The sequence below is a fragment of the Letharia lupina genome (assembly GCF_014066315.1).
Source record: "Letharia lupina isolate WasteWater1 chromosome Unknown contig_17, whole genome shotgun sequence".
NCBI classification, from domain to species: Eukaryota; Fungi; Ascomycota; class Lecanoromycetes; order Lecanorales; family Parmeliaceae; genus Letharia; species Letharia lupina.
Genome location: NW_023502986.1, coordinates 983,458 through 1,008,306, shown reverse-complemented (window position 1 = coordinate 1,008,306; position 24,849 = coordinate 983,458). Strand labels below are relative to the sequence as shown.

The window sequence follows — 24,849 nt, the reverse complement described above, 5'->3', positions numbered from 1 at the left end:
TGCAGCGCCAGGACCATGGACGAGATCATGGACCAGAAAGGACCCGTCTGTAAGGCTAGACTCAAAGGATACTTCCGACTGAGATCAATTTCATGAGCTTTGTTTAGAATACCACTCCGAATAACGGCCCTCCAGCCAATTCCCTCGTAAAAAAATCTTCCAGCCGTTGCCATGCCCTGGCGCCAAGTATGGAATAAAACCACTTCTTTCTTACCACAGTGCAAGCTCTTCCACTACCTGGTCAACTAAAGTTACACTGCTTCCAAAGGAATTTATATCTCAAAGCTTTTACAAGGTGACTGACTGGAACCTACAAGCCCATCAAAATGCCTATACCTCATCCCTCCTTCCTCTACCGTGAGTCAACGGAACCACCAACAGTCGCACTTCCACTGGAAGCCCGAAAGATCCATTTTTGCCATTCTGCCTTGCTCGGCGTCAACCCCTACTCAAGCAGCCATCTCTACAAGCGGGTCGGCCCATGGACCATTCTCAACCCCAGCGGAGTCGGCACATACATCCCTACAGGTTACGCGTTCCGACACGACATGGTCCACGGGGGTCGTTGTGCGCGAACCGTTGCCGAGAATGAGGTCAAGTGTTATGTCCGGACTCTGGTGTGCAAGGGAGGGAAGTTGGAAGGATGGTAAGTCGTTACGGATGACATTCAGTGGACAGAACTGATGAGATTCAGGTGGCCAAGGACGGAGAATTATCGAGGCGACGGCCACTGTTTCGACTGTATCTTCCTGCGGCCCAACAACTTCGGGTGCACGATCGACGCGGAGCCAGCAGCAGACACGCCCGAGCCAGGAACCCCGAGCCCCGAAGAACCGCAACCGGACATACAAATCGTGGGGACGTGGGATCCGCTACCGGAGCCAGCAACGGCGGGGTCGGAAGCGGACCCGCGAGGCAGCGAAGCTCCGGAGACTGCGCTGGCGCGCGAGGAGTCGGTGGAATATGACGAGTCCCAAGCGGGAGATACGAGCAGCGATGACGAGTCTGACGATGTGTCTCCGACGGCGCATGTAGAACGTGAGGCGAGGAGGCAGAGAGAAGCTCGCATGGAGACGCGGAGGATGATGTTGGTAGAGCAGATGCGCAGGGTTCATGAGGCGTGAAATGAATGTGAAAATGAGGGTGACGGGAGAGTCATTGGAGGAGGGGAGAACAATTCCAGAACCGTTGTGACGTTTTGTTAGAGACTGACGGATTAAAAAGCCTACAGTGCAATCAAATACGCTGAACGTCTCAAAAGTGAGTTGAGCCAAAATGTTAAGTTCTGAAAGCCGTAGATTTCCAGACATTTAGACTCAACAATCACGGACCCTCCGCAACGGCATCGAAGGCCTCGAATGTAACGATTTCCGGACGAGATTGTGCTGTCAAGCAATACAGAATGAGAATCACCGTACCGAGCAAAGGAGAGAACCAGCGCATCAATAACATCAGGTAAACCTGTAACGTTCACCCATCCCGACATGCTTTGGGGCTTATGGGGCAAATGCAAATCTCGCACACCGGGCTGATGCAAACATTCACATACTACACTCCAGATCCGCATAGCGCCGTCTCGGCAATCGCGCCTTCCGCCCATTGAAGCGGGCAATGATCGCTGTCTCGACGGTTTGTTGATGCTTCTGTTCAACACTATCAAAAGCTCATCAGCTTGAAGTGTGGAAACGGGTTGGCAGATATCATCTCATCGACCCAGACCTGGCTTCGTGGTCACGATCGTTCTGCGTTCGGAGATCTACGATGATCATGGAGCCGTGCCATGTGGCCACTGGGTTACGAAGTGTGTGGATCCCATTACGGATCGACTCATGCAAGCATAACTTCTTGTTGCTATTTTCCGGGGGCGTTGGGGACGATCGCTGTCTGAATTGAGACAGCGATACTGTAGTCCGCTTGTCTTCGAAACGATTTGCTGGCGACTGTATTTGGGAAGAGGCGGCGGTATACAGAGGTAGAGCGAGGGTGATGGCGGCGAGGAAGAACACGGTCCAGTTGGCTTCGAGAGAAATGAGTAATCTAGGTCGGGAGAGGAAGTATGGAGGACGGGTTTGGGTTCAGTCCGAAGTGCCTGGCCACTGCGCTGGAAATCAAGGATGCTGCTGCAGGCTGACGGACGAAATGTTGGGCATACAGTCTGATCCAATACTCATCACCACAAGAGCCTCGGCATCTGCTTTGATATTGAAAATAGCAATGGCGCAGTCACAGGAGAAGAAGAAAAGGTCTTGGCTGCGATCCCCGAAACGAAACCTGTATCGGCCAATTCGGTGTCTCTCCGTGTCGAATATGACTCAAGTAATACGCGAATCTTCAGCAGAGATTTGATCCCGCCAGTATGATTTGCGACTTACCGGTTCCTTCTAAACTCCCACGTTTATCGCTGCAAGTGCAAATCTGCAGTAGTGTTGCCTCCATGGTGAAATTTCTTCACACTGAGGAATGCGGAGATAAAGTAGTTCCAAGCCAGCAAAGGAAAAGAGCGAGCGATTCCGAATTGGCGCAAAGCTGGCGGGGCCTTTGTAAGATACTACGAGTGCAATGCTCGGCTCACCGACTTGGAGTCAAAAGGCGGAAAGAATACTATGCCCTGGATACGGAACAATGCTAAGCTGGCATCTGCACGCATTCCGCATTCCTCGCCATCGGCACTGAGCTCGTCCCAATCCTGAAACGGCACGTATTAAATATTGACTGCCCACCCAAGCAGACTGAATTTTTCAACGCAGACATACTCAAAGATCATCCAAAAACCACGGCCTTGACCAGCATGCCTAGAGGCGGCGATCTCTAGAGGGAGCAGCTAGGGTATCCCGGTTTACCAGGCCAACGTGACCGCAGGTCTGGAACTGTGCCTGAAGAGGATACAAACAATAAGCTCGAAAAGCGATCTAGTATTTTTCTTCAAAGGACAGTTTGCTCGGCACTGTTTCCCTGTAAGCATGATCCACTGTCAACAACAATCATCGTCTCGTGTCGCAAAAGCAAGTCGCAAACACTGACTACGCAAACCCAGCACGGACGATGCACTCTGTTTCAATTTCCACCATTTCTTGCTCAGGAGCTCACAGTACAATGGCGTCCTCGAACGGAAAATGGGTCGACACGAGAATGCTGAAAATCATCAGAAGAGCAGTCCAAGATCAAGCGATACGGGGCCACGAACGTGAGGATATGGAACAATTCCTCAGCATCCCTTCTCCAGCGCCTGTGGCTGCGAACTTGCCCACATCGCCCGTGGCCCAGCACCGTCCGCCCGGCTACATGGAAGCACGGGACAAAGGGCGAAAACCCTGTTCGACCACGGCAGCCACTGCAGGACCGGTGCTCAGACTCCGGCTCATCGATCAGGAGAATCTCTACGCATGGCACGATTCAGACCGGCTCCCCTGGGCTGAACTATCACGGACAGCCATCGAGTACCGGTGGGCCACAGGATAGGTCCCCTAGACCAGTCCGTCCAGAGCGATCGTCGACTACGCCTACTGGTTCGCCACAGGCAAGCCCCTCAGGATCAGCTCGTCGGGAACAACATTCGACTGCTCGTTCACCACAAGCCAGCCCCTCATTACCAGCCCACCAGGCGCCCTCACAACTTCCAGCTCGCCACAGGCTCGCTCCCCGAGATCAACTCAACGGGGACGACTCCAGGCGAACCCCGGCGTAGGACAAGCCGGGGACTGGAGTCCTACACTGACGCTACCAGATGCACAACGGGCGAGGGACCGATCAGTTGGTGAATCGGAGAAGTAAAGGCGAAGGGAGTAAAGCAATCACTTGGCGTTCAAGTGGGTAGCAGCCGGAGTCTGGAGTCCAAGTTGCGTTGTGAAGGCGGCTAGAAGCCCATCCGAGAGGCCAAGGCGTCACGGAACAAAACTCCGCGATGTACAACTTGACGAAAAGCGGGTACAGATAGAGGACAGCCTACGCATTCCCATAGAATCTTTCTCAAATGGCTTCGAAGCCGGAAAATACCTAGCTCGATGTCGGCGGGACCGTCGTGCAAGCCGCCTACGAGGTAAACGCAAGCTGTGCAGAGATCCGAGAACCTGGAAGACGACGTACGGATCCGAGTGCTCTGCGGAGGAGTTTCCCAGATCCCCCGTCCCTCGAAAAGTCTCGCGGAAACGCTTTGAGGACTGGCTTGGCAAGACAAGCTTTGAAGCACTAGCACATTGCCGCTTGGCATCTTGGATTCTTCACTCTTGGGAGTTCCCGGTTCACCTTTTCACGTCTCAAGGGTAACGAACGCAGACAGCGGTTAGCAAGTAACGGAATGAGAGGCAATAAATCCAATCTGCAAGACATTGATAGATTTCCAGTAACATGCGATTCCACCAACGCATTCATTGGACTCCGCCGTATCCTGCCGTTAGCGACATCTCCGCCACCAACGACCAGTCCTATATCCACTCCTGAGAATTTATCCTCCCTCAACATGACTCAAGGCAGTCCCCGCAAGGCATTTGACAATATGACCATAATTGGAAAAGGGGGGCGTAGAGCGCTCTACTCTCTTGAAGGAGGTTTCTATCTTCACCATGATGGCAGGGCCAATGACTGCTAACGGCTGTGTAATCGGCGCCGTGCTATTAAGGGGACCTAGCTTCAATAGCGCCTGCACGATGGACATGGAAATGTCTGCTCGCGGGATCTCAGTGGTCGTGAAGGTCACTTGGGCCCACAAGTCGTCGCTGTTCGAACTGGTGTCATCCTCCGGTTTTGTAAGGCTACTTCAGATGAGGTCTGTGCCGTTGATAGCAGATGCGGGCCCATATGTCAGCGGTGGGGCGAGCTCTGTATTTTTCGCCTCGGCCTCCGCACCAATCCTGTACGGCGCAAAAAGTTTCAGGGTCCCAATCTGGATTCCCAGATAAGTCATATCCAATTACGCCGTCCGGAACCTATCGTGGCCAAAGTCTTATCTCTATTCGGAGCTGCAAGACTCCACATCACCCGGCGGCACAGGAGTGATGACTCCTGCATTCATTATACAAGAGATCTCTACTCCCGGGTTGCTGTACGTTGCCCAGGCCTCCCCTTCATATCTCGTTCCGAAGCCTTGCAGAGCTAAGTCACGCATGGTGAGAAGGCAAAGCACCATACATGCTGTGGTTGAGAGGCTCAGGAAAGAGTAGTGGGCCATGTAGCGAAAGTTGGCGTCGGGAAAAGTCTAGAATCATGCTGGATGAGTTCTTACTAGCCCGCATAAGAAGATTCATGTTCGCCGGATGAGACGGGAGAGACGCGGCTATGATTTGTGAACATAGGCTGAAGAGTACATGACTATACCACAGTATAGCGCGCAGATTCTTTCGCGCAATGATGAAAACCGGTCAAGAACTTAGCGAGGAATTCACGGAAGGATTGACAGTCAGAGCACAGAGTATTCCGAAAAGAACGGGGTTGATTTAGATGACTTCTGCCACAGCATTGCTGATCCTGCTTGTCCATGCGGTGTTCTGCGAGGCTTAAGTTACAGCCTGAGCGGAAGGCGACACACGGGGAAAACGCATACATCCTACACAATACTGTAGCATCGCGAGCAGCCGTCGTGTCGATGTGACGCTAAGTGTATCTCTTCAGCGGCCGACTTGGCAGCCATCACGAGAAAAGAAGAATAGGGTGGATATTCTGGGGGTGGCTGCTATCGTTATTCGACGGCCGATGGGCTCATTTCCACATCCTCAATAGTGTCATGATTCATGATGTAGAGACGTGGAAATATCTTGGCACGCTTGGCTCAAGATTTCTTCGTTTGCTTCACAGATGAAGCTTGTAGTCGTGTGATGCGTCTATGTGAGGTAATCAATGCCCTTTTCCAGCAAAAACTAATGATTGCCGAGTCTCTGACATTGCTGCGATTCGAACGTATGGTGATTAGAAGCAAACAGCAAGAGAGACTGAGAGGCCTTCATCTCGGGTCTGCCGAGAAACGAGCCTTATCTGACTTACTCGGTAGTGATACATGCTAGCACATTCGAAAGCCAAAGTGTTGACTGCCCTGCAGCTTGTCTCCGCTCACCACCAGCTCTACACTTCAGCCACCATGCATTCCACCGTCGACGCCTCGTCGAGAAGGCCAAGACACGTAAAAGGCGATGCTCGGACGGCTGCATTGTAGTCACATGAGGCCTACTCGAACGCCAATTCCTTGGTCCAATCGTACCCATTGGACGTCCCAAAGGATATTGATTGGCCGGATATTGGGTGGGTGCCTTCGGTCACCTCCTTCGGCATTTACATCTGACTTTTCTACACGTGCGAATCCAACGCCTCAAACGCGTTTTTGCCTTTCTTCCAACGAAACCCTGCCGCACACCCGGTGTCAGGAACTTGGGATCAGATAGCAGCGGCTGCAGATCCTTTGCCTCGTTACCAGTCTAACAATCTCGGTCTTTTTTTTAAAGGGTTCATGCAAACTTGACATTGACGATCTTGTTGATCTTCCGTATAGACACGGTTGCAGTTGCTCTTTTTCGTTAAGAGTGGATACGGGTAATGCCAAGCGACGCGGAATGATACGCAAGAGCGAATACAGAGGATTGAAGGAATGGTACTTTAATATTCAATATTCAAAAGTAATGATAATAACGAAGGAGCTTGGCCGGATCGTGTACAAGATGAGGTAAAGTAATGATCTTAAGGTACGTTACGTATCAGATCTGACAATTCCAAAGGATCAGAGGCGCTGTTTTCGAGGTCTAGACCAGCCAGCTCGGCCGGTCTTGGCGTTGGCTTGGGGGGTACGTCTTGCCAACTCACGATCCCTGTGCAAATCCCCCAAATCTCAACGAATGAACACTCATTTCAAAACATAGCATCCTTATATCATTATATGTGATCAAAAGCCAAGATGAGATCTAGCGATCGTCTGAAGTTTAAATTTAAGACGATTGTATTGAACCCGGGAAATGATATGGAAAATGAGGTCAGCACGGCGTCTCCATCCAATCCAGAAGCTGCTCCTATCATCCCACACCATGCCACGCGCATACAGTTGCATTTTCAGCCTCGCAGCAACGTCCGCTGGCGCCCAAACGGCCCTAAGAGGCCCAAATTGATGCTGAAGGCCAGAGCCTAGACATAGCCGGTGAATTGATGCATTTGTGGGCACACGCTGAAATTATGAAGAGCCGTGGGACGGTAGTTATCGAAAAAGCCGGCGACTCCCTTTCTTTCGCTTCATCATCAAAGTAGTCAGTCTGTCCACTCAGAAAATAATAACGAAACAAATTTATTCTGCCTCTCCAACCACAGTCGTTTGCATCTCCTCCCGTCCTTCTCGCATAAAGTACTACCTACCTCGAGCCGTATTTCCGCTCGTCCTCCCCGGCCAATCGAACATTGTGCATTCTGCCTACGGCTGAGAAAAGCAATGACTGGCTGACCTTGACCTCTTTCGCTCAATCTTTCCCATAGCATCTATCCACAGTGGCGCAGCGCGTGTGCCCTCCCACGTGGATGCGCTCATGATGGCGTCTCCAACCCCCGGGTACATGAATCCTCAAACACTGCCTAATAGGCTGCCCAAACTCTCATACCGAACCAAATCATGCGACACCGAGTCGGTCAGCTCTGCGTCCACTGGATTTACAAGGTCCACAGTATCCACCGCTCCCACCTCGCCGCTCCACTCCAATTTCTGCCCTTCACCACGGTCGCCGTCTTCGGAGATGTCTCTTCCTTGCAGCCCGGGGCGGTCCTCGTTGGCTCCATCGTCAACGTCTTCAAAGACCTCCTCGAACCTCGCAAAGAAACGATCAAACTTCTTCTCAAGTCTATTCAGCGTCAAAGAACCTTCGGCACAGGCTTTGCAAGACTACCAGCGGCAGTTGATGAAGCAGGGCGGTGGCCGAGTCACTGCAGTCGGCATGCCAGGCGTGTCATCAGCGAAGCTGCCGGTCACGGTCCCCAAAGTCAACTCGAAATGGGACGGTGTTCCGCAGACATTGAAAGAGAAGGAGAAGCAACAGGACGCGGCGAGTCAATCAATGTCAGGGTTGAGCCGGCCGCTTGGCACCTCAAGGTCAGGAGGATCGGAGCGTAGGGCTATATCTACGGCAGATTCGTCAAGAAGACGTCTCAGCCGTGGTACCCTCGGTGGAGCGTCAATACAGAGTGGTAGCAGCAACAATTTGGCTGAACTTTACGGTTGGGAGACCAGTAGCTATCATAGCGGAAGCTCCGCCATAGATTATGCCACGGAGCATAGGCGTACGACATCTCGGACTACATCATCCTGGAGTGCTCCTCCTCTACAGCAGAACTCGTCATATTTCCCACAAGATCTTCCTCGACCGCCCGCTGTTTCGTTCCCACCCACCAAGCTGTCTCCTCCAAATCGCTTTGGCTCACCGAATCCACCCGCTCTCTCCTACTCGCCAGTGTTCACGCCTTATGATTCATCGCCTGCCACACCCGATGCACCGTCACAATTCATAAGCTTCACTTCGCCGATATTAGAACATAGTTCTCAAGAGAACACCAAGACTACTTTGTTAGAAGCGCCGGGGTCTGCTGAAGAAGTCATTGTGAAGTCAGCTGGAGTCAACATCCTTGGTCCTCCCGCCGCGGCGAAACGAAAACCCAGACCCACTCCTCTCCAACCCAGCAATCAGCGCCCACAAACATCAGGAGAGGGGTCCCATTTTAGCTCTATGCTTCGCAGGGAACCACCAGTCCAGAAAGATGCGCCATCTCAACGTCCACCGATTACTTCTTACTTCCCGAATACCATAACTACGCCAAGTTCAGATTCACCTGCAACAGTGCCTACCCGACACAACTCTACGCGCGAGAGGCTGGGGCTGGGCATGAGCTTAAAGAATCGAACTGTAGCGCCATGGCAGTTTCCTGAACAGGCGACGGATGTCAATGCCAGCGGCGAGAGGATCATCACGCCAACGCCGGAGAGTGGACGGTCTTTGAGAAGGAAGGGTCGGATGGCTTTGTTCAAAAAGTAATTCGCCTCTTGTTATGCCTTATGTGAAGCGTTGGAGTTCTCGGTTGATTATAGGCATCTCTGATGGTGTGCTGCTTGCTTTTTCCTGCTCGTCACTACCATCTTGGGCGGTGTTTCTGAGCTGGCTACATTGCAACTATCTTGGGACAGATATTGAGCGTGGTGTTGTGGGTCTATGTGTGCGTTTGCTACATGCAGTTTGCTGTTTGCTATATACCCCTGTGAGATGTACAAGTTTATGGAGTGAGGTCACTTATAGATAGGACTTGGCTCCTGCTCTTACTCAATGAAAGTCAGTATTAATACTTCCATCGTGCCTTCTTTGCAGCGTGACTCGTGACCCCCTTCAGCTCAATCAATCTCACGGCTCGTACCTCCGCACTAAATCCATCTCTCGCCAAACCTTCCCTTTCCGTTCCGCCGGCTCCTTCACTCTCAACCTCACCTCGCGCAGCAAATCCAGCGATTCATCATGCCCCCTCTCTCCATCCCTCCCCGCACCCCGGATCCCCTACACAATGACCAGCAACCTGACCCCCGTCCGCCTTCTCCAACAGCACCGCCCTACTCCCCCATAACCCCCACCATGTCCAACTCCCTCCCCGCTCCCTCCACCGAGGCGGCCGGCAGCAGCTACACCAAACCCCGCATTCAACACCCTCCCGCGCCTCCCCCGCCCGCCCCGCTCCCCTCTCACGCCCCCGCCCCGCAGTCCTCAACCACCCAACCCGCGCCACCTCCCCCTCCCACGCCTCAAATGCCAGCGCTGCCCCCGCCCGTCCCCGTCCGCGAGTGCAGCAACCCCGACGCGATCGCCCTGCGCGCGGCCATGTCCGTTCTGCAACTGCAGCGGCAGCAGGCGCTGCGGGACATGCGGACGCTGGAACGGCAAAAGGAAGCCGCCGTCGCCGACCCGGAAGCTTTCGCCCGGGCCGTGGCCGGTGGGAAGATCAGGGCGCGGGGGATGCGGGGGATCCTCGGCCCTGTGGGGGAGGTGCGGGAGGGCTTCGACGGAGCGGACACTACGCGTGCGGGGGGGGTGGATGGTGGAGAAGGTGGTGGGGAGGTGCATGGGTTGGGGGATGGAGACGACGACGACGGTGCGACGGTGGGGATGGGTGGGGGGGCGGCGTTCGGGGAGATCCCGTCCGGGCAGAACGTGGTGCGCATGCCGCCGGTCAACTGGGCGAAGTACCACATCGTGGGCGCATCGCTGGACAAGCTGCACGAGGAGCAGCGGTCCCGACCCGTGGCCGGCCAGCCGCTCCGGGACGGGGACGTGAAGCCCAGGCCGAGGGCGCCGGAGCACGTCGTGGCTTCGCCGTATGATCCGTGGAGGGACCGGTTGGACGGGAAGGACAAGGGCAGGACGAGGAGCGGGAGGGGGAAAGGATGAGGGGGTTCGGGATCGCGAGTGGATGCGGTGAACGGTTGATGGGTTTTCCGGCGGTCCGTTTTTCCGGAAGTCTGCGGGGACTGGGGCGAGAGGTGAGGGCTGTGTGATGGTGGTGGTGCATTTTGCTGGCGGACTTGCACGCTTTACAACGGGACTCGAGCATGGAAATAAGGACTCTACGTCGAAATCCTCGACCGGGTTCTTGACCCGTCGTTGTTCTTCTGTGATGTCTACTATGGGTCTGAAGCCCCAGCGAATCTCTTGCCGGATGGATGGCTCAACAGGCTTCTCGTTCAATGGGAAGCGTGCGCTACATCCCGCCATTCTCTAACGGTTTTTCTGACTCTTCCTTGTTTTTCTACGCTGTCGGGTATGCTCGTCGCCCAGAACCCTGCCCAACCATGTGCTCCGTCAATCGTCCAACGGAACCAAATCCAACGATCCCATCACCCTGCACCAAACCAGAAAAAAACCTCAATTCAAACCTCCCTGCACCAAACCAAAACCTCAATTCAAACCCTCCCCCAGCCACCGAGCCCCAGATCGCCGGCTCGAGAGCGCAGCATGTGCGTTCTCTGGCCGTCTCCGGCTCGCCCTCGTCACTCCGTGGGTCCGAAGCCACTCGGCCCCTTTTTGGAAACGGCGTTCTTCAGTTTCCATCGGATGCAGGATGTGGGCTTTCGCCCGCGGTCCTTTTTTTTTTCAACGCCAATCTAGGCCGCCGCCCGTTTTTCGAGCCACGGGGGACGGACGGGGCTTTTACGCCGGGGTGGGGGGGGCGAGGTAGCTAGGTTGTGTCCGTGGCCGACATGCGTTGCGTCGTGGGCGAAGGAGAAGGGAGGGGTACACGCCCGGTTGATCGGGCACGCTGCCGGTGTTTCTTTTTTTTCGGGATCGAACCTCTGTGCATTTGGGCGATGGGCGGGGAGTTTGGGGTTGGTAGAGTACGTGCTGGGTCGGTCGGGTGGGCTGCTGGCGTTTCGAAGTCGGACGGGGAGCTTTTTTCGGGACTTGGCGTTGGCTTTGGCTTTGGTGAAGCGTTTCGCAGCCTTTTGGGAGGCGTTTCGCTGCCCTTGGGACTTCTTGCGGGTGGAAGATGCGCAGACGTGGTCGTGTTGGGCCGGTGGTGCTTTCGGGTGGAATGCTGTCGCTTTTTTTGTTACGTTTTTCTTCTCTTTCTTCTTCTTCAGATCGGATAGACGCAGGTTTCGGAACAAAGCCTTTAACTTTCCGGCAATCTACCTTTATTTGATACCTCCCTGGTCGTATCATCAAGCCAAGCAAGCAGTGTTGTTGAGGGAGGGACACAACCGTGCACATCTTCTCTTAGACACAGCTTCATCCCCAACATATCTACCAACACATCCACATATCCAAAAACACACACACACATGCTGGCCAAATCCCGCCATCTCTCCGTTTTTCACTGACTGGCGGCTGGGAAATGGTGATTTTTCCGACCCCGCTGCTTACGGTTACACAACATAATCTCGTCATCCGGCGACGTAACCTCGCAAAAAATCTCGGAGACCCTTCTGCAAGAGCCGGTATCTTAAATCGGGGAATTCTGTACCGTCTTCTTTCCCACAATAAACAGAATTGAGCCCAGCATGGCCACCTTCCCACACCCGGCAATTCCCCTTCGACAGGAATCCTACACGAGTGCAGCTGAGCCCAGCATGGGAACCGAACCCCGCTACTTCGGCAGGGTCAAAGCCGTCAACACCACACCGCCCTCCTTCACCATCATTCCGGAAGACCGCACCAGCCGTCCAGATTACGACCTCGCCTTCGGCCTTTCGAATATCCAGCTCGTGGAGTTCCTGAATCTGTTCGCTTCAGGGGAAATGCGGGTGTCTTATGTGTTACGGCCTGGTCCCACTGGAGCGTTGCTGGTTCAGGATGTGCAGAGTGCGGAGACTGTGATCGTGAAGGAGGAGGGTAGTCCATCTTGGTCTGCGGATGGGCCAGGAGAGGGCAAGGTTGAGAGAGGGAAAGATGTGAGCATGATGACGCACGGAGGAGAGTGAGACGATGGCTGACCAAGTTAGGTAACATCACAGGTTGGCTTCCTGGCTTCCCAGCATGACAGGATTACGCTTGAGGAGGAAGCTCGGCGCAACGCGAAGGGCGAATTCGTATGTGGATTTGATCTCGAAAGTGGTGTGTGGTGATGACTGACTTCTCTGTTAGCGAAACCGCATGGGCGGCCTGCCTTCCCATTTTCGGGCCATGAAATGGGACGAGTGGAATGCTGAAGGAGGGAGAGCCAGAAGAGGCTAGGTAGAAGGCTGGGATTCGTCTTGGGGTAGGCTCGGGCCCTGCGTAAGGGAGCAAGTCTGGGGAGTGGAAGAGTTGCGGTTGAGGTCGTCTAAAGAAAAGGTTTCTGAACGATAGGAAGTCGAGAGTGTCTACCGCTCGAATAGAGGTACAATTACTCCATGGGGACGTCTCGGTGCAAGCCCGTATGTACCGTGTTCAGGTGTCAGTACCCATATGCTTTAGTTGAATGACTGCCGGCGGTTGCAGTCAACCGTTACCTTACTTCTCTTCCGATCATACCTTTGATTAAATACATTGACCCTCGTGAGCCTGATGTTGCCGCTTCGCAGGCCGGACACCGTAATCCTCGGCTCTTCTCGTTGTCCATCTGCGGTTGAGCATGCTCAGGCGGACCATCAAGCATTCTTTTTACTCCAAGATTATCCGTCGTTAGTACTCACTATCCCCCAAGTAGACCCTTCCCTATACTTCACTGGAGCTGTAGGTAAACGTAAAATGTAGCGAGTCCTCTGATTCAGATCAGAGTCTCACGCATAAGAGCCACCATACCCAGCAAAGTCGACACAGCATACACGCATCAGTGTCAGTAGTCCAAGGCTCGAAATCTGCGAAATCTGCGAAGGTAAGCGGAGTGGTGCCATCATTCTCCGGCAACCCAGCCTCACCGAATATTCTTAGGGTATGAGCGCATGGAGAAGACGAGCATATGGTTGTGAGGGAAAGAAAGTTGGAGAGTATGGACCAGCAAATAATGTTAGCATTTCCACGGGCACACCTGCCATTCTCTTTAAAGTGGGAGAGCGGTGTATAGAACTGGAAAATATGTCGATGGATTGGAAATCTTGAATTGGATATTCAGAAAGCACAGGCTGCTATGAGGATGGGAGAAGCAATGTAGACAGACGGTACACAACTTCATTGAGTAGCTTGAAGCACCATCCAACTGAAAATTGCACCGAAATAGCCAGATCTGTTGGCCAAATGTGCTTTTACAACCCGGCTTTTGCACAGCAGGATTCTGCCGTCTTCCTTGGAACAAATACCTGTATGCAAGACATATGCGTTAGCTTTTCTCGATGTTTGCTGAGATGGGAATGTCTTGGAATGTTCAGAGGAAGTTTTCTGTAGCCACCAGACGCAGGGGGCCACATAGATAGAGCTGCTCTCCACAAGGCCACTGACTGCATTGTAACATCATACTCTTCTCATTCCACTCACCCTCAGAAACATCATGGATCCAATGGCATTCTGTGTTCCGCTGGCCTCAGTTGGTCAAGGGCGTCTAGAGCCAATATCGTTAGACTTGTCGATCTCCCGCGAGTAACCAAAAATGACTGCAAGCCTTGACTTTCTCTTTCTATTGTACTTGTACATACCTCTCTGGCTTCTCCTCCTTCCTTTTCCCGTCCTCCTTATCAACCGCCCAAGTGCCTGCTTGATCTTTGCTATCTTTGTGCTCTTATTGGAATCGTCCCTTTGCTTTGGCTGCTTTTGTTTCTTGTTGCCTTTCTCCGGCTTTGCGCTGCCAGTCCTTTCTCTCTGTCAGTTTCTCTTCAATTGCTGTGCTGCTATTGTTTCTTACGTCGGCTTTTCGTGTATTTCTTGCCTTGTGAGCGTTCCCTGAAGCCCAGAGACGTTGCCAGATTGTTCTCGACGGCTTTTATCAGTACCTCTTAGGCGTCGACGATTTGCGGTCAAAGGCCGTTCGTCTTCGTGTGCTGCTTGCGGTTTGGATTGCCTACTTTTGAGCCAGTTAATGAAAGGCATTATTGCAATGCCAATACTGAGGCTGCATGCCAGTTAGCCTCAAGACTCGGACGACACGGCAAGAGGACAAGGGATAGAGCAATAGGACAGGAGACATACATCTAAAGGTGATGTGGTGACGATGGTTGATGAGGGTGGAAGATCTTACAACAAGTGTCATATTGAAAGTAGCTGGTTGCTATCGCCCGAGGTTAGACCGATTTGTGTGACCGGGGTGGTTGCTATGTATGCCCGAAAATCTCATTTATCTTTCCTCCTCCCTCAACCTTCCAACCTACCACCCTTCCCCATTTCCCCAACTTCTCTTCCATCAAGCTTGTGTGCTTTCAACGTGGCCATCAAGGCCTTCAAAGATTCTGCTTCAAGCTTTCTACACAGTGTTGCCCCTCTGCAATTCGCAGAAGTGGTGCCGCACTGACTCACCCTGCGACCTCCGCACTCGCCTGACACAACCCCAACACAACGCACAAATATAGCACTACGACCTTGCAATCATGTCTTTCGTCACTCGTAACAACCCTAGCCAAGGAGACAATCATCGCTCTCGTTTCTCGCTTTACGAAGATGACGACGCTGACCAGCATGAAGAGTACCAGAGCACACGCTCAGAGCTTCCGGCTGAAATCCCGGATAGCCAGCCTGACCCATACCTCCCAGCTGAGATCCCTGATAGTCAACCCGACACAGACTATCGCGAGGATTTACCCTTTGGTGACCTAGACTATTTAGAGGTCTCGTCCCAGTTACCTACTCGTGGTCACGGTGACCTCCACCTTGGTGACGCTAGCGCCGTCGACGGGGGCGACTACGACCTTGGTGAAGAAGAGGCCGTTATTCCCCGTGACTGCAATCTTGACAACCAGAAGATTATCGACTCTCGTGTCAACCGCTTTGACTATCCTCATCAAGAAGAGTTCGATGACAGTGCCCTCGACGAGATCGTTCGTAGCTCGTCTTCTGAGAGCACTGAGATAATACCTGGAGGCACTCGGCTCACTGTACGTCTCAAGCATCGTGTTGTAAGTCTATGCCACCGTCCTCCCATTACAACTTCCCCGCTTTCCATTTGCCTCGGTTCTTCCCGGCCACAATAAATACTTTGTCGTGTATCGAGCATTTCACACCATCTATGTGTCAGAACCATTGAGTAGTGCGGGATCTGACTTGTCTCGACCTTAGCCTTTACACAAAGAAGGGGTCAATTGCAACGGCCGACTACCTATAGCCGCTCCTCAATACAAAGGTTTCGACGCCATGGAAGAACAATGCACCCAACCAGCTACTCAGCCAGTCGCTCGTCAAGAAGGCTTCAATAGCATGCTCAGCGAGCAAGATGAATCAGACATCATCTGCATCCTCCTCCCTACATCACCGGCAGCTCATGAGGCTGTCGAGCTTACTGCTAATGCAGCACCTCAACATATTCTACAGAATCATGGCATGTCTCACATATACAAAGCTCCTGACGAAGACATGACTACTGGAGGCGATACAAGATCAGGTGACGAATCTGACGATTCCGAGAACTTAAATGCCCAGCCTCCTGATCCGAACCAGTCAAAATGGGATGGACCCGCAAAGGATATTGCTCTTCGATTTTCCTCAAAGGTTCACAATCTTGGCCTAGGTTTTACCTTTGGCCGCAACCCTGCGAGGTGCGACTTGTTGCTCACCAATCATGACACCTACATGATTAGTAATCGCCACTTTCGAATCTTCATGAAGAATAACGGAAGTCTCATGATCGAGGACACTTCCACTAATGGCACAATCATTGACGATATCGTCTTACACGGCCCTAAGGGCGACTCCTCGGATACCAATCGCGAATCACAACATACCCTTTGTAACGGTGATACCATTGAGCTTCCTCTCCAGGGAAAACAGCGCGGACAGTCTATCAGATTCAGTGTCAAGATGCCCATGAGGAGCGAAGTCGGCATTGAAAAGTACACCCAGAATTGTTATGCATACATCAAGTGTGTTGAGCAAGCAGAACGACAACATGGATTTCTTGCTCAAGCTGCACGAAACGGTAATGCTCCGGTCGTACCCCCAGTAAGATTCAAAGCTTCTACAACTTTTTGCTGGCACAGAATCTGACCCAGAAGCAGGTCCCTATGCACGCCTTGCCGCAGGGCGTGAGGCCGGACACTTCGCCCCACACATCTCTGTTGGCAGCTGCGACTGGAGCCAACTCCCACGGCATGCATTGGAGTGGTGGTGCCAAGTATAACGTTGTTGGCTTTGTTGGCTCGGGAGCCTTTGCAAACGTATACAAGGTGTCCTCGAAGAGAGATGGTGTAGTGTTTGCTGTGAAACAGTTGGACAAGAGCCGTCTTGTCAAAGATGGGAGCCTTTCAAGCAAGATCTACAATGAGCTCAATGTCATCAAGGGCTTACGTCATGTAAGTGCTCCTACTCTCCAAGAAGACGCGGCAAGACTGACACCTCACCAGCCCAACATCGTGAAGTATGTCGACCATCATGAGACAGCTCAGTGGCTCTTCATTGTAATGGAGTACGTTCGTTATGGAGACCTCGGCGCGTGGACCCGTAATGGAGCTCCAATGCCGGAGTATATGTCGATGCATGTCGCTCGACAGATTTTGCAGGCTCTGGACTACCTGCATCAACGTGGTATCACCCACCGGGATCTTAAGCCCGACAACGTCCTGATGGAAAGTGATTGCCCCTATGTCTTCAAGCTATCCGACTTTGGACTCTCGAAAATCGTCACCAACAAAGAGACTTTCCTCAAGACTTTCTGTGGCACGATGATGTACTGTGCCCCTGAGGTCTATCCGGGATATAACAGAGTCAAAGCCTCATTGCCATCCAAGCGTTCGCGTACAAATCCAAAGTAAGTAGAGGCCATGTCGCCTGTAGGGCATGTCGTACTGATACAGTGTATCAGGTACGATCACACGTTCCCCTACCAGCACTCTGTTGACTTATGGGGTCTTGGTGCCGTGCTTTACCACTTGCTATCTGGACAAGCACCTTTTATTGCTAGACACGATCCTCAGGGTGAGGATATGCTGTGGAATGTGATGCACAAGCCGGTGAACTGGGAGCGCTTGAGGATGGTAGGCGTATCACACCTGGGCATCGACTTTCTATCTGGGATGCTCGTCACAGATCCCTCTGAGCGTGCTTCCGACGAGGAATTGTTAGACCATCCATGGGTTCGCGTCGCTGAAGGCCCAGCAGATGCGTCTGACTGTGTTCTTAGTGACCCAGCCGAGCGCTTCCTGAACGCTCATGCATCTCAGCTGAGCATTGGCGATGAGGAAGATGATAGAGCAGAAGAACCAGTCGGGGATGCGACCGAAGATCCTCGTGCGTCTAAACGTGCTCGAGCTTGGGTTCCGGACGTGACACGGAACGTATGGGGAGAGACTCCATCGATGGTGGCTCGAAATCATCAGCAAGCAAACTGGGCCGATGCCCCACCGCTGGACATGACGTGTCCGCCACCCCAAATTTCTGCAAACAATATGGGAGTTCAACCGCAGCCAAATCGGCTTTTCGGCGAGATTGGAACGTCTGCACTTGCTAGCTCCGGCGCCCTTGGTACAGAGGGTAATCGCGCGTTGCGAGTACATGGACATGGGCCTGGAAGCTACGACCAATCTTCCGAAGGTCTTTACAATGATTCTCGTGCTGGCAGCCCAGAAGACGCTAGCGCGGCAAATGTGTCTAACACCCATGCCGATCATCAACAAAATACAAATCGAGGGACCACAAAAGACGACGTTCAGCATTCACAACGCTTACCTGGTCCTACACACAGCGGAGCTGCACCCAGTCTGCTTGGTACTGAGGTACTCGTTGGTCAGCTCAACATGACGTCTACTGGATCTGGCGCATCTGCTCGAGCGGAGAATGGCAAGCCCGCCACCCCAAAATTGTCCAAAGACCGCGACTCTCCGTCTTCTCAGCCTAACTCCAAGCGTTCCAGCCAAGATATGCTACCTCCCGAATTCGAAGGAGCTTCTAAGCGACCCAAGACTACTGGTATTGAACACCCACCTGGCGAGCTACCTAACACGTTTGAGGGATATTCTGCGGCGCGTCGCGCGTCGATCGAAGATCTTAGACAGAAGAGCATGTCTCCAATGTCCATACCCGGCCTACGAGGTAGTAACTACGGCGGATATCAAGATGGCCAACAGTCACGTGGAGCATTCAAGAGCAATGACGACTTGCCAACGACAGCATTCAACAGCCGCGAGTCGTCTCAACACTTTGGAGCAGAGGATGATGACATCATGATGGGATATGACGGAGACAGTGAAGATGAAGTCTTACGTCTCGAAGAAGCACTCGCTGCTGCTAAAGCCAAGAAAGCAGCAAAAGCAGCATCTCGCACCACCTCTCGCCCCATCTCGCGAGCCTCTTCACGCCCCACATCTTCGCACGCGGACCCAACTTCTACCATCCCCCAACCCATGACCGGCACCGCGATTTTTGACGCGACGGCCCATCTTGCCCCGACAGCAACCGCATCCTTTGTCAAGCCTCCTCTCCGCTTCGGCAACCTCCAGCCCACACGCGGCTCCATCCATACACCCGCCATCTACATCACAGAGCGATTAACCACCTACGGCCGCAAACCCGACTCCACGTTCGTTCACCCCAACCCCAGAGACGACCGTATCCCCAAGCAAGCCCTCGACATCCAGATGTGGTACCCAGGGATCGAGGCCGACATCGACGCCGACAAGAAGAACTGGGTGAATCATCCAAAGCTGGAGGCGATCTTACGCACGCACGCGTCTCTGTATGTGCTGGTTAACGGAGTAAAGTTGAAGAAAGGGAGAGGGGAGTACTTATGGGGCAGACTGAGGACTGGGGATGAAATCACGGTCGTGGAACCAAGGATTGGTGCGACATCGGCAAGAGACAAGGAGTTTCTACGCTTCCGCTGCGAATTCTTCGTCGGCATCAGCAAGAATATCAGAAAGCCGGGAGAGAAAGCTTTCGTCGTCGAAGTCGAGAAGGACAAGTTCAAGGTGGCTGAGGATCGCAAGAGTCGTGAGAGCACCGCTGCGCTTGGAGCGAGCAAGAACGGCGAAGGATCGAGCAAGGACAAGGGAAAGGGCAGAGAGATTGACGAGGCTACTTCCAACACCAACAATGCTACCGGCAAGAGTTAGGACTTACGGGTTGAGTCGCGGTGTGGTTTGGGGTCATTGCCCACTACTAGTACGACTCTTTCGCCAGCCCGTTGGCCCTGCTTGCGGGGTTCAACGGGTATGGTTTTCTTGTGTGTAAGGGTTGAGATTGCATGCATGTTTGTGAGCGAGCGGAAATGAGGTTCAGCAAAAATTAGCGAGTCGTGATTTTGCGATAGCATAGCATGCAAAGTGTTTTAGATCAATCGAGCAGCTTGCAATAGCATGATTCTGATGACGTAACTTGATTGTAAGGCTTATTGTAAGCTCGATACCGAAGATCTAGCCGTCCTGCTGTGTCGCATTCGTAAGGGTGGTGACCAGCAGGTATAGCTCTCATACTCAGATACTAAGCAACCATTGTGCCGTGATAAATACTGAGCAGTAGCGTAGTATTGCCTCCCCACTTAGACAGCAAAAGCCAGTATGGTACCATATGCGATGGCAAGCCCTTCAAACCCCTCATTTCGAGAAGTGCGATACAGCACCCTCACCTTCCCATCACTCATCCTGACAGCTCCGCCTCCGCCTTCTTCTTCTTCCATTGATTCACACTCTTCACAGACCGAGGATCCCTCGTGCCATCCGGCTTCAGTAGATAGCCGTCTCTGTCCCTCTTTCCAGGCTTCTTCCCCCCCTTACTCTCCAGGTTCTGATATCGTGCAGATCTTCCATCAACCTCACCATTAGCTCTGAGGAGAAGACCATGCTCATCACGTCGGCCGCTACTAGATCTCGAGTCTCGAGAGTCGACGTCCCAGACTGAAGTGCTTGGAGTGCTCGCATCGAAAGCGGTGGTCTTGCGGCGCTTGCTGTTGCGATGGGTGGTGCGGCCGCGAGCTGTCTTGTTGCCGTCGCTGGGCTCGGAAATGGGAGGAGCCACTGGCACACTTTGTCGGCGTTTGGTCTTGGGTGGAGGCTGCTGGGCGCTTTGATCTGCTCGATTCTGGGGTGAATGAGCAGTCTTGCCTGCTGGCTGCCAAGAATTCCTAGTTGATGACCCAGTCGATGACTGAGGGCGGACGTCGTCGACAAGCTCATCATCGTATTTATGGTCGTCTTGGTTATTTTGATGAGAGCCAGTGGAAGTCTCTTGCAATTGAGATATATTTCGTGGAAGAATGGTTGAATCCGTATTACCCGTGATAGACGTCGATGCTGTGCGAGGAGTAGCCACATCACTGGCGGTTGAGCTCCCGTGCCTGATGGTATTCTGGTCTGGCCCCTTGCGTGGTATTTGGGGAGGTGGCATGTTGACTGAGGTGTGGCTTCCTCTGCTGGCGGTGCCATTGATGAGCGTTCTTGGCCTCGTGGCAACCATTTTCTGGGGTGGCAGCGCTTCGGCTTTGGATCCCAATGAGAGCCGTTGAAAGTGTGGATCGCCTCCATCCACCGCATTATGTCTCTCAGAGGCGGTTTTCTGGGGTGCCAACAAGCCGTCAAAATATGCGGACATTGGTGATTGAGTAGCTGATAAAAGCAATCCATTTGACGTTGCGTCATTGCGTGGAATTGCTTTTTCGTCGATTGTAGGCGATGGTCGGTTCGATACCTGTGCAGAACCTAGTACTGTAGATGATCGCCGCCCCGTTGGCCTTGAATCCTCCATGCGCTTGATACGCTGCTGCATCATTTTCATCTCGAGCTTAAGTGCGTCAAGCTCACTCAGTCTGCTGCTGACCTTTGTAATACTATCCGTGAGCAGATCAACGTCCCCAGCGAAATCTTGAGATGCCTGGTCTCTTCTATCCTCCAAATGCTGGACAGATTCCCTGACAGAGATCATGTCTTGCTGCAAAATGTTCACACTTGCCATGACACGGTCAATATCTCTTCTCTGCTCCCCGAGAATTGGCATAAGATCAGCGGTTTGTCCAATGTTCAGCTCGAAGATTTGACCAGAAGATGGTGCTTCGGTATCTTCAATCTCGCTGCCCCTTCGGTGGGGTACTGATCGCTGCTTGGACGATGTTGGCCCTGACAAATTCGGCCTAGAAGCCAAAGGGTCTTTTGGGCTGGTGTCCAGAACATTGTTCTGGCGTTTCTTGGGTTTTGCTTCCACAAGATTGCCTGATGTGATAGACTTCATTGTCATCTTGGTAAGCTTGAGGTAGCTGCGGTTGCTACAGGGCGGAGAGTTAGTCCCTCATGATCTAGACCTGTCACAAGAGCGGAGTCTTTCTCCAAACCAAGCAGCCGCTTCTAGAACCATGGAGAGGCGTAATGGACTTCAACAGCATTGTTGGTATCTTACAATGGATCACTGTCTTTACTAGGAACAATACACTAACGAAACTTCTGCTTACACATTCGTCCTCTTCTCGACCGGTGCCTCCACGCACCTCACTCCCAACGTCGTCTTGCAGCGGTGGCATCGCAAAGGTTTCACCAAGCAACCCTCCAACTCCGAGTCCTTGGATCCCTCTCGGATCTGCTCCACCATTTCTAGGCCTGGATCCGTGAAAGCCCCTGGGCTTTCATACGTTGAATAAGAAGTCGAAACTTCGATCCAATCGTTTAACGAGATACAAATGAGAATATTGCACTCGTTGCACTGGCAGCTTATCGTTTCTGCTATATCCATGGCGCGTCCTTTGAAATTGGAAGCGCGACTTCACATGACAGGCGGAGACAGAAGACTATTCAATCCATCAGGAAACTTGTGAGTCTGCGAAAAATGGACTTGGGCAATCTTGAAGCTGCTCGTCCATTGGTAAATGGGAGGTAGGAATACTGTTGGCGGCACCAGGCGGCAAATTCCTGATGAGGAAATTTCGAAGCTTTCGGAGACAGCACGAATGCAGGGTAGGTACGGTGAAAAGACTGCATGCAAAAAACAGTGAACGTCTGAAGCATTGAAACTTGTTGTATACTTATTTCGACGTCGGTTCTAGGCATGAATCCAAGTGACACTGTCTTTCGTAATGGATTTAACGCTTTCGGTTGCCAATAATGTTCAAAGATGAAATCAATTGAGAAGCAATCTTTAAGCTTCATATATGCACTTTCTGTAAGAGAAGAGCATTCGAAAGCGCCAAAACATGCTCATTGATGCTACTCCTATCGACTTATTAGGACATCTTCCCCCTTCGACTGACACTTGCTCTGGCATATTGCCTGCCGCCCACCCTGCATGAGAGAACATGCCTTTCGCATTTACGTTGCCCACCACTTCGGCCCTCCCCTTCTCATCTTTCGTTCACAGTACGACTCACCCTTCTTTGCCGCTGGCTGCCTCGACCCATCGAAGTGTGTTCCGGAGTGTACTGAAGAAACACAAACGTCTTCCTCCCTCGTCCAGAACGTCCTACTTGAGCACCATCCTAGCTACCTTCGACGACTATCTACCCTACCTGCTTACGCTAGAGGCTGCGTTGTGCGGAAAACCAGTCAATGGGGAAGAGATAGACCTGGCGCTCAAGAAAGAGATTGATGTGGAATGGCGGACTACTTTGACAGCTACAATCCCAGGGCGAGAGCCTCCTCGGGTCAAAGGCAAAGGGCTAGACTTCGAGATTTCGTTCGTACTCCATACACTCACGTGTCTCTATACGTTACAAGCAAGAGCGCAGCTTCTAGCTCTGTATGGAGCAATCACTCCTACCGCTGAACAGAGAACCGCTATCATCACGACAGCCACCAAGCAGCTTCTGCAAGCGAACTCGATCCACAATTACCTAGCATCACGCGCTGCTGAAATAGACGCCTCTTGTGCAATTTTGGAGACTCTGGCTCAAACACAAGGCGGTCTTGCCGCGTTGGCACTTGCCGAAGCTACCCTTCTGGCCGTGTTGAAAGATGATCCATATCCTGCAGTAGTTGCTCAAGATCGTAATAAGAATGACAAAGATTGGATGATCAAGCCCCCAGAAATACCAAAAGTGCGAGCTCATCTGTTTGCAAGGCTGTGTCTTGCAGCCGCGGAACACGCTGGGAAGGCCGAGGCCATGCTGAGCGCCTCAGGCCGAATAGACGAAGCATTGATCAAGTATGTCAATGGACTAAAGAGGACCTCGAGAGCAAAAGCGTGTCGATTCTTTGGCATTGATGCCGACTTGGGGGGTGAGACCGGGCAAGGGATTGCTTGGCTCACTGGAGGTAAAAAGCAATTGGGCTTTGCAGGCGCAAAGGATGAGGGATCGAAGATGAAAGGCTTGGCAAAGTTCAAGAAAGACTGGACAGAGCGGAGAGAGGACAAGAAGATAGAAAGAGGCGGTGAGTGGGGGAGTGACGCTGGTCGACTGGAGGAACTGAGAGTGATTGAGATGCTGGAACAGAAATGGAACAAAATAAATGACACGGTAGGCCGCGCCCAGGACTTGCCTACTGATTGTCCTAATAGAGAAGCAGATAAATACGCAATTGATACCCCCTTCTGATCCGCTTGTAGCGAACATGCCCTTAGGTAGGGATATTCATTCGGCGAAGTCTTTTGTACCTCCCAGTCTCGATGACGACACATTGACACGCATGCGTGCTCCGCCTGATGTTGACGAGATGAGTGATGGTGATGATGATGAGAGTGGCAGCGATGAGGGTGAGAAGGCTCAGGCTGGCTTGCCTGGAGCTTTCCCGGGGTCCTCTTCCACCCCCTCGAATGACAATTCGTACTATTAACAAAAATGCATTCATGAAGTATCGCAGCTCCGTGACTTCCAAATTCTTGATATTGAGAGTTAATGCAAAGCGCAAATCCCCAACCCCTTCATGGATGACCCACTGAACGCCATCTAATTATGTACACCCATGCTTTTCTTCCCGTAGACGTCTCGTCTCAATAGCAATGCTGTATTTCTCATCGATGCAAACGCCCTTCACTCATCCCCTGGAACATAATTCTGCTGCTGAAACAAATACCCTCGTACCTTGGCATCCTTCAATGCCTCAAAATATCTTTCTACATATCAATTAGCCTGCAACCTGCAGCTCCCCCAATAGCCGTCCCTTCTCAGGACGATTATCCAAACAACATACCTCTCAGACCCCCACACTTCTCCAAATGATTAACCCCTTCCTTAATATAACACTTCCCCAATTCGTCCCGTATTAACCTAGCCATCATGCTCTTAACCCATTGTTCCCTAATAATAGCATCCTGCGCTGCCTTCAGCCGTGGCGTATCCGCGTAGTCTACTCCTTGGAAGGTTGGCGGGACTTGGGGCTTTTTTGCAAGGAAGAGGGCGGATTCTGGGGTTGGCATGCTGCCGCTGCCGCTGCTGCTGCTTGTATCTCGGCGGATG

The 24,849-nt window shown here is 52.4% G+C and overlaps 10 protein-coding genes across 10 annotated transcripts; 7 read left to right on the top strand and 3 right to left on the bottom strand.

Moving 5' to 3' along the window:
- Window positions 1-326: 326 nt before the first annotated feature.
- Window positions 327-1,124, top strand: HO133_003403 (uncharacterized protein; the record flags this gene model as incomplete). The annotated part of the gene is made up of 2 exons (XM_037294325.1): window positions 327-646; window positions 695-1,124. The coding sequence occupies 2 exons, from the start codon at window positions 327-329 to the stop codon at window positions 1,122-1,124; spliced, it is 750 nt and encodes a 249-aa protein (XP_037149706.1).
- Window positions 1,125-1,700: 576 nt separating this feature from the next.
- On the bottom strand, window positions 1,701-2,436 carry HO133_003402 (uncharacterized protein; the record flags this gene model as incomplete). Its single annotated transcript, XM_037294324.1, has 2 exons — window positions 1,701-2,017; window positions 2,373-2,436. The coding sequence occupies 2 exons, from the start codon at window positions 2,434-2,436 to the stop codon at window positions 1,701-1,703; spliced, it is 381 nt and encodes a 126-aa protein (XP_037149705.1).
- Window positions 2,437-3,093: 657 nt separating this feature from the next.
- On the top strand, window positions 3,094-3,771 carry HO133_003401 (uncharacterized protein; the record flags this gene model as incomplete). Its single annotated transcript, XM_037294323.1, has 2 exons — window positions 3,094-3,443; window positions 3,483-3,771. 2 exons carry the CDS (start codon window positions 3,094-3,096, stop codon window positions 3,769-3,771), a joined length of 639 nt encoding a protein of 212 aa, XP_037149704.1.
- A 3,722-nt stretch (window positions 3,772-7,493) lies between these two features.
- On the top strand, window positions 7,494-8,984 carry HO133_003400 (uncharacterized protein; the record flags this gene model as incomplete). The annotated part of the gene is made up of 1 exon (XM_037294322.1): window positions 7,494-8,984. One exon carries the CDS (start codon window positions 7,494-7,496, stop codon window positions 8,982-8,984), a length of 1,491 nt encoding a protein of 496 aa, XP_037149703.1.
- A 471-nt stretch (window positions 8,985-9,455) lies between these two features.
- Window positions 9,456-10,379, top strand: HO133_003399 (uncharacterized protein; the record flags this gene model as incomplete). The annotated part of the gene is made up of 1 exon (XM_037294321.1): window positions 9,456-10,379. The coding sequence occupies one exon, from the start codon at window positions 9,456-9,458 to the stop codon at window positions 10,377-10,379; it is 924 nt and encodes a 307-aa protein (XP_037149702.1).
- A 1,610-nt stretch (window positions 10,380-11,989) lies between these two features.
- HO133_003398 (uncharacterized protein) lies at window positions 11,990-12,662 on the top strand (the record flags this gene model as incomplete). Its single annotated transcript, XM_037294320.1, has 3 exons — window positions 11,990-12,379; window positions 12,431-12,517; window positions 12,573-12,662. The coding sequence occupies 3 exons, from the start codon at window positions 11,990-11,992 to the stop codon at window positions 12,660-12,662; spliced, it is 567 nt and encodes a 188-aa protein (XP_037149701.1).
- A 2,261-nt stretch (window positions 12,663-14,923) lies between these two features.
- Window positions 14,924-19,591, top strand: HO133_003397 (uncharacterized protein; the record flags this gene model as incomplete). Its single annotated transcript, XM_037294319.1, has 5 exons — window positions 14,924-15,448; window positions 15,609-16,487; window positions 16,544-16,837; window positions 16,889-17,292; window positions 17,347-19,591. The coding sequence occupies 5 exons, from the start codon at window positions 14,924-14,926 to the stop codon at window positions 19,589-19,591; spliced, it is 4,347 nt and encodes a 1,448-aa protein (XP_037149700.1).
- A 523-nt stretch (window positions 19,592-20,114) lies between these two features.
- On the bottom strand, window positions 20,115-22,193 carry HO133_003396 (uncharacterized protein; the record flags this gene model as incomplete). Its single annotated transcript, XM_037294318.1, has 2 exons — window positions 20,115-21,732; window positions 21,916-22,193. The coding sequence occupies 2 exons, from the start codon at window positions 22,191-22,193 to the stop codon at window positions 20,115-20,117; spliced, it is 1,896 nt and encodes a 631-aa protein (XP_037149699.1).
- A 559-nt stretch (window positions 22,194-22,752) lies between these two features.
- HO133_003395 (uncharacterized protein) lies at window positions 22,753-24,226 on the top strand (the record flags this gene model as incomplete). The annotated part of the gene is made up of 2 exons (XM_037294317.1): window positions 22,753-23,910; window positions 23,960-24,226. The coding sequence occupies 2 exons, from the start codon at window positions 22,753-22,755 to the stop codon at window positions 24,224-24,226; spliced, it is 1,425 nt and encodes a 474-aa protein (XP_037149698.1).
- A 197-nt stretch (window positions 24,227-24,423) lies between these two features.
- Window positions 24,424-24,809, bottom strand: HO133_003394 (uncharacterized protein; the record flags this gene model as incomplete). Its single annotated transcript, XM_037294316.1, has 2 exons — window positions 24,424-24,506; window positions 24,584-24,809. The coding sequence occupies 2 exons, from the start codon at window positions 24,807-24,809 to the stop codon at window positions 24,424-24,426; spliced, it is 309 nt and encodes a 102-aa protein (XP_037149697.1).
- Between the last annotated feature and the right edge of the window lie 40 nt (window positions 24,810-24,849).